The sequence below is a fragment of the Macrobrachium nipponense genome, chromosome 38, assembly GCF_015104395.2.
Source record: "Macrobrachium nipponense isolate FS-2020 chromosome 38, ASM1510439v2, whole genome shotgun sequence".
In the NCBI taxonomy this organism is placed as follows: domain Eukaryota; kingdom Metazoa; phylum Arthropoda; class Malacostraca; order Decapoda; family Palaemonidae; genus Macrobrachium; species Macrobrachium nipponense.
This window is the reverse complement of record NC_061098.1, coordinates 21,974,138-21,988,446: the sequence shown is the minus strand read 5'-3', so window position 1 is coordinate 21,988,446 and position 14,309 is coordinate 21,974,138. Positions and strand designations below refer to the sequence as shown.

Genomic DNA, 14,309 nt, shown 5'->3' with positions numbered 1-14,309 from the left:
TAACGTCTTAACTTTCATAAAATTACCATAACCGCCCCACGAAGAGAGCGTGCAAGTACTACTTTCCTTTCTCGTAATCATAACGGAAAATGGCCCCGAAATTACACGAAAACACTTTCGCATGTACAAAAACCTTCTATTGCACATCTTTTTTTATAGGTTACGTCATGTACCTTATCGTGCGCGGACAAAAACACCCCCTCACACACCCAATATATATATATATATATATATATATATATATATATATATATATATGATATATATAAATACATATAGTACATACTCACAGAAATGTCTAATTGTAGGTGCTACAGGTGGACGAGCAGTTAAGATACTCGCTCTTCAACTCGCATTTACTTAACACCTTTTGAAATAACAGCCAGTTTACATACGGTAATTACATGCATAATTTCTTTGAAGGAACAGCACTCTTAGCTTTCATAAAATCAGCTTTGCTGACATCTTGGGTGGAAAGGAAATGAATGGTGAAGACATATCTCACTGAGAACTTCTTAACTAGCTGGAGCTGTGATCTACAGAACTGTACGAAAATAGTCTGAACCATCTGGCAACAACTGAAGGTAAGCCGAAGAAAATGTATTGTGACACAGGTACTGTCAATATTGTTAATGTGTATAAGCAATTTATCCAGCTTACTGAGTAATTGTACGTAAAATATGAATTCAGGCTTTAAAAATATTTGTATGAATTGTTAATTTATCGATATGAATGGAAGTACAGTAAGAGCAATGAAAAGGGGGTTTCAGCTAGGGACAGAAGGAACGCTGCAATGACCCTCAAGCAATACCTACGGTGCAACACACTAACCCCCCCTATGGAGCTCATCTTCTAGAACCGATTCTAGCATGCCTACCCATGTAGGAACTGCTGTATACTGCCAAAATCCGCAGGCAGAACTTCCGGTTGAAGTCTTATGCCTCCCCCTGTGGGAACTGCTGTATATATTGCCCTGATTAGCAGGCAGAACTTTCGGTTGAAATCTTCTGCCTCCCCATGTAGGAACTGTTGTAAATTGCCCTGAACAGCAGGTAGAAGAACTTCTGGTTGAAGTCTTATGCCTTCCCATGCTGGAACTGCTGCATATATTGCCCTGTTCAGCAGGCAGAACTTCTGGTTGAAGTCTTATGCCTTCCCATGCTGGAACTGCTGCATATATTGCCCTGTTCAGCGTCAGAACTTCTGGTTGAAGTCTTATGCCTCCCCATGTAGGAACTGTTGTAAATTGCCCTGAAGAGCAGGCAGAACTTTTGGTTGAAATCTTATGCTTCCCCCTCTGGGAACTGCTGTATAAATTGCCCTGATCAGCAGGCAGAACTTTTGGTTAAAGTCTTATGCTTCCCCCTGTGGGAACTGCTGTATATATTGCCCTGATCAGCAGGCAGAACTTTTGGTTGAAGTCTTATGTCTTCCCATGTAGGAACTGCTGTATATATAGCCCTGATCAGCAGGCAGAACTTTCGGTTGAAGTCTTATGGCTCCCCCTGTGGAAACTGCTGTATATATTGCCCTGGTCAGCAGGCAGAGCTTTTGGTTGAAATCTTGTGCCTTCCCATGACGGAAATGTTGTATATATTGCCCTGATCAGCAGGCAGAGCTTTTGGTTAAAGTCTTGTGACTTCTCATGTAGGAAATGTTGTATATATTGCCCTGATCAGCAGGCAGAGCTTTTGGTTGAAGTCTTGTGCCTTACCATGTAGGAACTGCTGTATATTGCCCAGATCAGCAGGCAGAACTTTCGATTCAAGTCTCTTGAACAACTAGTGTGGTAGTCCTTGGCCGCCTCAGTCATGCTTTCCAGAGCCTGTGTGATCAATGGCCTTGAGATCTAGTCGACTCTGCTTCTCAAACCTGACAGTTATGGTGGCATGGACTTCAATGGGATCTTTCCAGCTTTTTTTTTTTTTTTTCTAAACGATTTGCGATTTCATTGCTTCTGTGATTACCACTGTTTTGTGAAAGTTAGTGTAACCTTCAAGTTTTTCTTGTTTGGTGTTTCAGAAGCATTGCTGCATTACCTTTATATTTATTGTATTTATATATACATACATATATATACTATATTAAAAAATACAATCACCAGATCAGCTAAATTGTCACTAATCTCTGAATAAGTCAAGTGCGTATTTCCAGAAAGTACGAATCTGTCAAAGCAAGTACATAAAACGTAACCAGCGTCATAGGTTACCTCTACCTCGGCGCCTCGTGATCTAAACCTACCCACCCCCCATGAATAAATTAATAAGTCATCTTGCAGCAGTTCCATCAAACTGACAACAAAAATGACGAATAAAAACAAACATACTCGTTAATGAAGTTCTAATGATCTTACTGATATTGAAAAGCCATCAGTTAATGAAGTTTTCATGATCTTATTGAGATTGATATTGAAAAGCCATCATCTGAGAGCGATGAGATTATTTAACAGTGGTTCTCAACTGGGTGGGGGGTGTGTTCCCCCTAAAAAGGAATTTCAAGATTTCAGCGGATGAATTGTGAACCACAGATTGGCTGGCAGGTTCAAACTAGCTCTTGGACCACACAAAACGCAGTGTGCATCGATCCGCACTACTGAGTGAGAGGTCATGCTGGCTGGGCTTGCTATCCGCTGGCTTGTATATTTGTTAGTATTTAGTTGTATATTATTTGGAATGCACCTTTTGGGGGCAGACAATTTTGGAAAATGGGGGGAGAGGGTAAGATGTTCTGACATATGGTGAAAGGATGCATGGGGCAAAAAAGGTTGAGTCAGGCACTTCTCGATGAGAAAAGTTGTTAAGAGTTGCGAAGTGTCACGGGCGGGGGAAGGATTGGGTGGGGGAAGTATCATATACTAGTCTTCTGCTGAACCATGAAGCCAGTTGATAAGTGGAGGACACTGAACTTAAAATAAAGTGGCCCGTTTGAGCTGGAAATTAATGTTAGTTATGACGGGCGGAAACGATCAAGTTGCTTTCGCTCTCCTTTTCTGCTGTTCATGGACCAGGACAACTTTAGAAGTTGAATTAGAAACCTAATGTAGTGTATCGCAATTAATTTCGTCAATATAAAAAAGTCCGAGCAAGCACTTGTTCTGTTTATTAACCCGGTATGCATCTACATACGTGTCACTCCCAAGGTACTAGTACTAAAGGTCTCGTAGACCTTGCTAGTACTAGGCATGGCGGAAGCTCAATGGGACGCCGTGTTTAGTACTAGCCCCTCGGGGATCAAAGACATTGTTTATTAATATATATAGAAATCGGTGTATATAATAATTTGATCGCCAAGGGGCTACTACCAAACACGGTGTCTCCCTGAGCTTTCGCCAAGTTTAGTACCAGCGCCTTGGAGGTGACGCGTACGTGATTACATACCGGATTAATACCCTTGCTCTGTTAACACGTTAACTGTAGCAAGAGGCCTGACCGTCCTTTTCCTTAGTCTGTGATAACCTGCACCCCCATTCCACCTCTCTCTCTCTCAGCCGTATCTGAATGTGAAATAATGGCAGAGAGCAGTTGCAGCTTCTGAACAAAGAGCATATTATCTCTGTCTCAACCTCCCGAACAAACTACTTCACTCCACATGCGCGAACGACAATTACCCCGCGATCACTGCGCATAACGAACGTTTCCACACACGCCCACACACGAGCTAAAGGTCTCCACCCACGAAGAACACCCGCACACCCACCGTAATGCGTGGGCGTCCTCATCCGTGACTTAACACCCAAAAATCACAAGATGGATCGAAAATGGTACAGACTCATCATCTTATGGAGAGAGAGAGAGAGAGAGAGAGACTGATTGTAGCTACTAACACTGACGTCACAACACCCAGGGCATTGACGCCGTAATATAAAAAACGGAACATTAAAAAAATACATAACTTTCATATACAGCACGAGAGAGCGAGCGATAAGATTGTTTATGAGAACTTCAATGTCATTTAAACAATTTCCTCTCCATCCAATAAAACCTTTCTAGATCAAAGTTGATTGTTTGTGTGTGACAGGACTCAGCCTAGGCTTCCTTTTTTAATCTCATGAAAATAACTTCATACGAGTCGTCTCGAGGTGGACGTTCACGCGAAATAAAAGGTCACTAAGATTTTAACACATTAAATAAAGCTTGCAACTGCACCCCATTTCTGGTGCAGATATGCACCGAGACTGCAAATGGCGCAACGTGAAGTGAGAGGGGAAATTAAGTTCGATTCTCAACTACCGGCCATATTTCTAACCCTGAGAAAACCGAACAAAAACTAGGACTAGACTTAATTAAACAAACACACGCAATATAATATATATTATTATTTATATGTTTAATAAATATATATCTATATATCTATATATATATATAATTAATATTATATATAATATAAATTATATATATATATATATATATATATATACATATAATAATATACATACACAATATACAACACATACACAATATACAACACACACTATTATTATATACACAATTTGCTTGAAATCACCAGAACACGTGAAGTACGGAAACAACTCTACCACGAATCCTGGCTTAATTACCGCAACACATAAAACTAAGAACAAAATACTAAATAGCAACGCACTAAGAATTTTATTTAAAAGATAAGACTACGCTGCCCCCATTTTTAAGCTCCTGCAAACTACAGTCAGCGTAGGCTACACAAGTAAGTGGAGACCAGTAATTCATTTTCTTAAAATTTTCTTCACACACCTCCCATCTTTTGACCAACAGCAAACACTTGGCTGTAGTACTCACATGTGGTTCATGACGTCATACAGAAAGACGCCATCCGCCAAGGCAGCATAGGTCAGGCCGCCTCCGCCGTCGCTTTCGAAAGTCCGTACCTGGGAGAGAAAGAGTGAGAGAAGGTGAGTTTTATTATCATAGTTTTCTGCGAGATCTGTACATAGCTACCTAACTGTCAAAATAACAACAGCCAAAATCCCCCTAACCAAGCCCGGTACATAAGGCAGCACGAACCTTTTTAATTAGTTCTGTGAATTAAAACTATTGAGATGGCAACTTGTCTGTCCGTCCGCACTTCTTCTGTTCGCCCTTAGTCTTGAAAACCACTGAGACTAAAGGGATGCAACTTGAAACTGTTGTTTAACCACGCTCCAATCATCAACATTCCAAATTGCAGCCCTCTAGCCTCAGTATTTTTATTTTATTAAAGGTTAAATTTAACCATTATAGTGCGTCTGCACAGGTCACCACCGGGCGTGGCTGAGAGTTTCATACATCATACATGCTGTACATGAAACTCGATTGAGCCGAAGACACTGCGGAGCATTTTTTACTTTTTTCTTCTTTTTTGGACGACAAAGACCATCACCCAACCAAAACAAACGCTTTTTTAAGGGAAATTGTTTCTTATCTTCTAATAAATAAATAAAAAAATAATGAGGAAATAATGCATGTGATAGTCCACTGCTCGTTCCAGTTAATGCCAACCGTTTAACGTGATAGTGATACGAGAGAGAGAGAGAGAGAGAGAGAGAGAGAGAGAGAGAGAGAGAGAATTGTAGTTACGAGAGTGGAACAACATGAGTGGAAAGATCTGCTATAATTTCTTCATTAACTGCTCCCTCACGCAGTTAGCTCTTGGCAAGAAAAAAAAAATGCCTTTCTCAATGAAGAGCACCTTTAACACATGGACCGAGTGGCCGATAGCTTCTCTAAAAGCTCCAAGGGGGCTGTCGTCTTCATTGGGAGCTTCCTACCGCCACGGTCTAGCTAGACCGTGCCTACCCCTAGCCAAAAGCTGGGACCAAAATGACTTAACCAGTTCGAGTTTCTAGCCTACCTATTATATATAGATTTTGTGTTCAAGACCACAGCGTTATTCACTTCTAGTTTGAGAATCCTACATCAAAGCACAGGTACAGCAGTGGCAAACGGGAAGGATTTTAAAATTAAAATATGAATCCAAATAAACCAGGACATTAAAATACAAGTAAACTGGAGCCACACGTCAAGAGACGAAAAAAATAATAATAAAAAAACTAGTTCTCAACGCATAATTTTCCCAAGGATTACAATATTAGCCGCTATTTCCCGTCCCACTACCACCCACGTCTGTAATGATGAAATGCTGTTGGACATTTACGAAAAGTATTGAAATGTAATCTGGTACAGCAAAGACATACATATTTGGAGAGAGAGAGAGAGAGAGAGAGAGAGAGAGAGAGAGAGAGAGAGAGAGAGAGAGAGAGAGAGAGAGCATGTATGTATAAACATGGAAAAATAAATATCCCACACGCCACTGCCCTCGAATGGATTCCATCCACTTGGAGAGAGCCAACGAAAGAGCGCCCCCCCCCCCCCCCCCACAAAGAAAGAAAGAAAAAACACAACTACCCCAGTTAACACCAAGCCCATTTACATAAGGGCATGTACTCTGTAACCCACATACTATACACTACTGAGAATGACATACGCAGACCAAATAGCTACAATACCATTACCGGTATATCATCCACTTAAACACCGTTGATAAGAGTACTGATGACATGTTTATGCCACATGCTGTTAATATCGGGAGGCAAGGGGCAATTTAACACCAAAATGAGCGTTACTAAATACAATTCAACGAGACAATAGCATACATATGAGAAAATCAGTACAAAAATACACAATACAATACGTAGTCTTCCATATCCCCTAAAACTTTGCATATACAAATACTAATCAATGAAAATATCAATCGATATGGGTGAAAGTTTTCTTGGCCTTTTCATCGTCCTCCATCAATAAAAGAATAAAAAAATAAAAACTCATCAAACATCACTTATGATTAACCGGGTTGCTCAGCTGAAAGATGAATCAACAAATTCAACGGAGAACGAAGGACTTTCACTCCCACCGAGCTTTAAAATATATCATTATCATTATCGACTTACCTATATGACACCGATTACGATACCGTTACTACATCAGAGTCATAATTATATGATTGCACTAATAAAATAAAAGATTTTGGCCTCAATCGATTTCGTTTTTCGGTTGTTACTGAGTAACTATCACTTCATTCGTGCCTTGCGACTAATGTAGATTAAGCAACCAATATTTTCCCAAGTTTTTACCCTATAGACACCCTCTCTCTTGTATCTTACAACACCGTCTTCTACGTCTTGATTACATTCAGCATTCTCTAATTTCATTCACACTGTGTCAACAACTGACAGCTGAGACTATTGTGAATTAAGACAATAGCAACATAATAAACAACGTTGAGCTAAAATGGCCTTCCCCGCGGTTCGACAGCACGTGTGTATAAGTGTGTGTGTGCGTGTGTTGAAACACTCATGACAGAGGGACAGGCATGGAAAAAACTGTTTCTAAAGTTAGGACGAAAATAGAACCAAACTACTAGTACCACAGGCTATATGGTCCTGGAAATGACAGTGAGGCAATGCGGATGATGCCAAGGATGTCAAAACATGGCATGTTCTGGTATGTAGACATTAAAGTGACTGATGGCTTGTTGAGAAAGAGAATGGACAGCTAAATACTGGAATTATCAACTGAATCACGAATTGAGTTTGTTATTCCTAATATTTGCAGATGACACTACACTGATTTAGGTGGACAGTAATGGGCCCGGTCTATACCCGGTCTAGACCGTGGTAATGGAAAATTGCAGAAATAACCGAAGGTCGTTGAAATATTAGCCTACGTGAACTGGAGTAAATGTATGAGGTTAATTTGAAACCACAAAATGTAATAAAGAATATGTAAATGGCTTGTAGAATGGACACATAATGGATGATCGAAAGATAAGGTTAATTTGAAACCACAAAATGTAATAAAGAATATGTAAATGGCTTGTAGAATGGACACATAATGGATGATCGAAAGATAAGAGTAAATGAAACAAGATAACCAACGAGTTACAGGATTGGTGAAACAAGATAACATGTAGTCACTAAATAAGTTAAACAAGGAGTGTCCCCATATATGTTCAAGATTAAAAAACCAAGGTGGGAGTGTATGAAGGCTGAAAGCATTGTTTGGGAAGTGATATGCACAGGCTGATTGTAAACGAAAGAAATAAAAGCTGAAGCTGGTCAACGGGTGAATGTTAAGATAGGTATAAAAAGTGGTAGAATGGTTTGGTTAATTAAGTGAAAATAGGATTTCATGTGTTAGGAGATGACTTGCTACGTGAAAAAAAACATTCTTAAGGTTATTTTCGTATGTTAGGAGACGGGAATGGAAGTAAACAGGTTGTATGCTGCTGATGGCGCGCGCGCACACACACACACACATATATATATTATATATAATTTATATAATTTCCACATGTTTACTCATAAATATTTACATTTTTATTTTACTCGAGCACTTTCAGGACCTATAGGGCCTTAAGTACTCGAGTGTTGAGTAAAAATAAAATTTAGATATTTATAAGTAGACACGTTATACACAGCAATTTCGTGGGTTTCTTTTTCAATTGTTTTTAATTGTATTTCGTTTTTTTTAATGGTACTAATACGTAGGATTGAATACACTAGGTAAGTCTATAGAATGTTTCTCTGCTTACCTAGGTACATTAACCAAATTAGGATATATGACATGTATACTGCATTGGGCTATAGTAGTCACCCTTTTCAATGTTTTTCAGTCAACAAATATACTGCATTGGGCTATAGTAGTCACCCTTTTCAATGTTTTTCAGTCAACAAACTGTATTAATAAACGATACCCTCAAGGAAGCTCTGCTGTAGAATGACCCAGAGGAAAATATTCAATACAACCGATAAAATGAAAACCTAGCTATTTATATAAACTGCGTACCGTGCGTCTATTTACAGTTCAATGCAAATTCATAAATAACCCCAACACGACAGTGACTGCAAAGTCTTTGCCCCCAAAGCCAATCACTGACTGATCATTCAGATCAAAGCTACTGACACTTTATACTACCTAGGTCTTGTTCGTTCCAAAACTCAATTATAAAATAAAGTACCTTTTCTCAGGGTTACTAAAATAGTAGTATTCCATTCTAGCCAATTCAGACAGTACTTAGCTTAAGCTCGTTAATTTTGAATGATTCCGGTTTAAGGCCTTGCAAGCCACTCATTCTTCAGTTTCTTAAGATTAAATTTGGTGATACGTACCCATGTCACCAGGGCCCCATTCATAAACTCCTCTATAGGATCCGACGATGCCATGTTGACCGACGGTTCCCCTAAAAGATTTCAGACCCAAAATTCACCGTCACAACACATACATCACATCACTATAAGGCCTCTCTCGGCCTCACCCTCCTCGAATTATAGGACACAATCTAAGGAACACGAACGAAATAATTAAAATATAAAACCAATTCACTTTCACATTTTCATTTACTTGTCACAGTAAATGGGGCGCGTAGTTCAACGTCCGAACGAACTATTGACACTAAATTGTGAGGAAACTAAACGCGCGAATCACGACTGCATGGTTGCTGCCAGCGGAAAACGTCTTGTACTGCATTTTTCGTTTATTCATGAATCAGAAGCTCTTGTTTTTCGAAAGTTTAATGAACGTATTATTAAAATTGAAATGCAGAAAGGGCGATTTGATGTACCATGTTATACCGATTTATTGGAATTTCATCGTAAGTCAACTAGCCACGGAGAAAGCAATAACAAGGTGGCATGCCAGACGTACACATTTATTCCCTCCAAAATTAAATAACATTGATTTCAACCTTTTGTTATGATGAAGCGTTCCACGCTGTTTCATAGATGTGAGACTGCTATTAGAATCTGAGAAAAAAACTGTCGTGATGGGAAATGGTTTTCGGAATTCGAATATATCAATAGTTTGAAAATCCTCACGACAAAGGCAGGCAAGTGTACAAAATTCTCCGGGTAGACGCTATGACCACCCGACAGGTGACATTCACGTTAGAATTTTATATTTATGCTGTCTAGTAACCGATAAGTAAAGCCGGATGTATTCTGCAGTAACCGACGGCTTGGATTTTCATGAGCGACTTACATTTTTCAATTATTTTATTAGGGTTTACCATTATTAGTTTAAGGAAATATTTAGTGAGAGAGAAAAAAGTGAATATCATGCAACCACATATACTTTATGACCGAGAGAACTCGCATGCTTTATCTCACGGCCGCTGATGTTTGATGGAAGGTACTTAATTACTACATTAACCTCTTTTCTATTCTCACACAGCTGAGGTGCTCTGAGGGACCTACAGAGCCTTGCGTCCTATGCAGGTGTGTGCAGTGACATTCGAGAATTCATACTACATGCTCAATATTTATTTTTCAATCCACAGTGTTTAACATTCAGAAAATAAGTCTTTAGTTGTCCCTTGAAAAGTACCAAGCTGGATATAGCTTGGTAGGTCATAACATATTTTAAACATTATTCTAGCTCTTGGGGGAAGTCATTGCAACTCAGATAATACAGAGGTAATCCTATTCCTCACAGACAATTGTCAATATGTTGATTGACTATCCAGTAAAGCACTTGACCGCGTTTCAGGTGAATAATCATATATGTTCAGGCATCACGATAACTTCAGAACTGGTCTGTATGAATTTGAGGTCTGACAAACAAGGCGTGATCATACCTCCAGCTCGCTCGAGGGGCGTGCTAAATTCTACGGTCAAATAGCGTATTGCTTCGCCAATGAAAAGTAAGATAAATACGGTATATTTTATTAGAAATAATTATTCTGTATTGAGTTAACATGCACATTATTTATTTTTACATAAATAATAAATCTCTATCCTTAAATTCCTGTATCTTTAACTCGACACAAAACACCTTTTTTCAGACCTTTTTAGGCTTTTCCATAGGGCGTTCCTACAACCCCGCCCCAAATAAGAAGAACAACAACAAAGTAGGTCGTAGGCTTACTCCCCGAGTAAGCAAAAAAGTGAACCTTTCAAAACCGGCATAATATTAGTAACTTTATCAGATAAGGGAAACTTGCAGTCAGAAATACAGGGATCTACAGGGTGTACATAAAGTACCATTAAAAGTATTTATTGCTTGTAATGGTACTGGGACTTTATGGACACCCTGTATGACTTTTATTTCGGGAAGGCATCAAAATTTTTCCTCTCCAACAAATTCAGAAATTTGCGTTGGATCAGTTGAACAGATTGATTAGTCTGTCCTTTTAATGTGCAAAATTAACTTATCATTTTTTGCATCATTAATTCTCAATAGTCTTCCTCCGGCATCATGGTCAGTGCTGATCTGATTCGTGGTTCCAATAAAAGTGGCATACACACACAACACACACCCACACGCGCACACACACACACGCACACACACATGCACACACACACAAATATATATTATATACATATATATATATATATATATATTATATATATATATATATATATATATATATATACTTAACATTGTCTCAAAAAAATTCAAGAAATCTCTCAGACAGTTCTTGATCAGCGGAATTATCAGGCAGTCTCTTTCTCCTCAAGATTTCCAATTCAAACATCATTAAGTAAATACACCTAATTCATATTTATCGCCACTTCTCAGATTTTCTTCTTATCATTATTGTGTATTCTTGATTCCTCTTTCTTATCAAGTAACTGTAACTTTTCTGTACTATACTGTATTCCTTTCATGACGTTTCAGTCTTTAACATTCGTTGCTTACCCTATTTACTTTTAGTTTTCTGTAAAAAGAAAACTATTGAGATGGTTTTGCCTGACCGTCCACACTTTTTTCAGTCCGCCCTCAGATCTTAAAAAAACTACTGAGGCTAGAGGGCTGCAAGTTGCTATGTTGATCATCTTCCCACCATTCATCAAACATACCACATTATATCTCTCTAGCCTCAGAAGTTTTTATTTTATTTAAGGTTAAATTTGACCCTGATCGTGCGTCTGGCAACACTATAGGACGGGACACCACTGGGACGTGGCTGAAAGTTTCATGAGCCACGGCTCATACAGTATTATGCGTTGTACAGAAAACTCGATTGCTCCGAAGAAACTTCGGCGCTTTTATTTATTTAATTATTTTATTTATTTATTTATTTATTTTTGCATCTTGTGCACTGGAAAAAGGGCGTTCTCGCCATCACCATCTGACTCACTATTAATCAATAATTTACTTGAAACAAGGTTTACACATTCCCAGACGAAGTTGTCGTACAATCCACATTATAAACCAGTGTGATTGCAATAAATCATGAGAGACGACTTCTTTATGACTTTCTGGGTCGTTTGTCCAAGTCGAAGTCCCCAGAGATATAGAATTTTGTCACTGCAGTGTCCATCTTTTCCATAGATATGCCATGTTTCTCTTTCAAACATTAACGCTTGACCTTGGAGGTCTGTAAACAACAAGAGCAAGAGATTCTCTTTTACCTCAGCACATTAAAAACTATGCTCTGTTTTTTTTTTATCTGTCCATCCGCCTGTGGTGTTTGCGCATGGTAACACTGCGTCCCGGGCTTTGAATAATATCCTATTTCGAATATTAACGGTGTAATTCGCATACAGTAAATTATTAAAAACACTTTTCAGTTGCAAATGTACACCCAGATATACTTTTATTTACCTAAAACTTACACATAACGTAACTATCTAAAGCAAGGGACGCAGTGTTACCATGTGAAAACACCACAGGCGGATGGACAGGTGGGAATAGCTGCCTTAGACCAAAAAGTCAAGTTTCTTCCCTAAACTCCCTCTTGATATATGAAAAAAAGGGTGAATAAAAGCATCATTTCAACTATTTCACAGCGGCATCAAAGTCAGTAACTATGAAGCATCTAACAACAGACTTCTCATATAATCAGCCTTGTAATTTGCAGTTTCTTATTTATCAGACAAGCTTGATGGTGTGCGTAGTGCTGGAACCCGGCGCTGCCAGTCATGTCACCTTTACCCTCCGAATCCCCTACCTACCCAGCCACCACCCGGGGCGGACAAACAAGAAAGACCAACTCGGATTTTATTACTGTAGATGACTGAATATTTACAAAAGTGCATTTTGAGATGTTAACATTTGTATCCGTGGTCATATCATGCCCATACCCAGAGTTTTTTTTTTTTTATTGGGTGGGGGGTTCTTTTTTCCAAAGCTGGACCCCTTCCTCTATAAATGTCATTGCACAAAATAGGTATATGTCATGATCCTATTATCACTCTTGTATTTCCTACTACTAAAGAATGATGTTAATGTTTTATATAAAAAAAAATTATAATAAAAATAGACTTGCCAAAATTTTTTTTTATTTATTACTTTGCAAGTACAGTTCAATGAAAAGGATAGTCACAGAAGATATGGACATCCAGAAATTTTGGTGGGGTTCGTTCGACTTCCCCGGCCCGTCCCTCGGTACAGGCCTGCATATCTGTTGCGAGTATCCTTTACACTTTACAGACTCTAAATAGTTTAGTACTTGCATTCATTCTCGAGAAGAGCGGTAGAAACAGGTCAGCGAATGGCACATGTTCGTCTATATGTTGGAGGTTCCTTCGCAAACGAGACTTTATCACCATCATCATGAATACACTTCAGTTTAGAATTTCAGGATTCACATTTTAGAATGAATAGGTAACTCCACCTACAGAAAGTTTCTTGAATAACAAGCTTTTTTCCTTTTTTTGTCAACTTTTGCATCACCGATATCGTCTTCCCCACTGAAAACATTACCAATCATTACCTTGGGTTCATTTCACGTTTTCTGTTTTTTCAACACCTACTACCGCGTAATGCAGTGATTCCCGACCTTTATACCTTCAAGGAACCCCTGAAACAATTTTTCATATTCTAGGCAACCTTGATCTACAGGCGCTGTATATATATTATATATATATATATATATATATATATATATATATATATATATATATATATATATATATATATATTTACTTAATATAAATCATATAATATCTGCCACGACTATTCGAGCTGCGTAAATTCAGATCAGCGTCATTTGCAATACATATTTATTTCAAGACTTCTTGCGGAACCCCTGATTATAGAACGAGGAACCCTAGAGTTCCGCGGAACCCTGGTTGGGAATTGCTGATGTAACGGGTCTGTAACGAATGAGTGACATTTCATAGGAGTGACATAACGATGAAGTGACAAAGAAACCAAAAATTGTAAAAGTGATTAAATTGTTAAGATTTTATATCCAAAAATACAGAACCATTGATTTATTAACATATATTCTTAATATTGGCTGGATGGTTGGATGGTTATCTCTCCTTTGAATTTATTTCTAAGGTTGCACTCCTTTGTTTTATCACTCCTATGACATGTCACTCCTTTCAACTA

The 14,309-nt window shown here is 38.5% G+C and overlaps 1 protein-coding gene across 1 annotated transcript in view; it reads right to left on the bottom strand.

The window, feature by feature from the left end:
• Positions 1–9,422, bottom strand: part of LOC135209423 (protein Daple-like) — a 65,251-nt gene extending 55,829 nt beyond the window's left edge. Inside the window, exons 1-2 of the mRNA XM_064242104.1 lie at positions 9,140–9,422; positions 4,773–4,861 (exon numbers count right to left, since the gene is read on the bottom strand). Of these exons, the coding sequence (XP_064098174.1) occupies positions 4,773–4,861; positions 9,140–9,193 (143 nt within the window). The 5' untranslated portion in view covers positions 9,194–9,422. The remainder of the gene's footprint in view (positions 1–4,772; positions 4,862–9,139) is intronic.
• Positions 9,423–14,309: the final 4,887 nt, after the last annotated feature.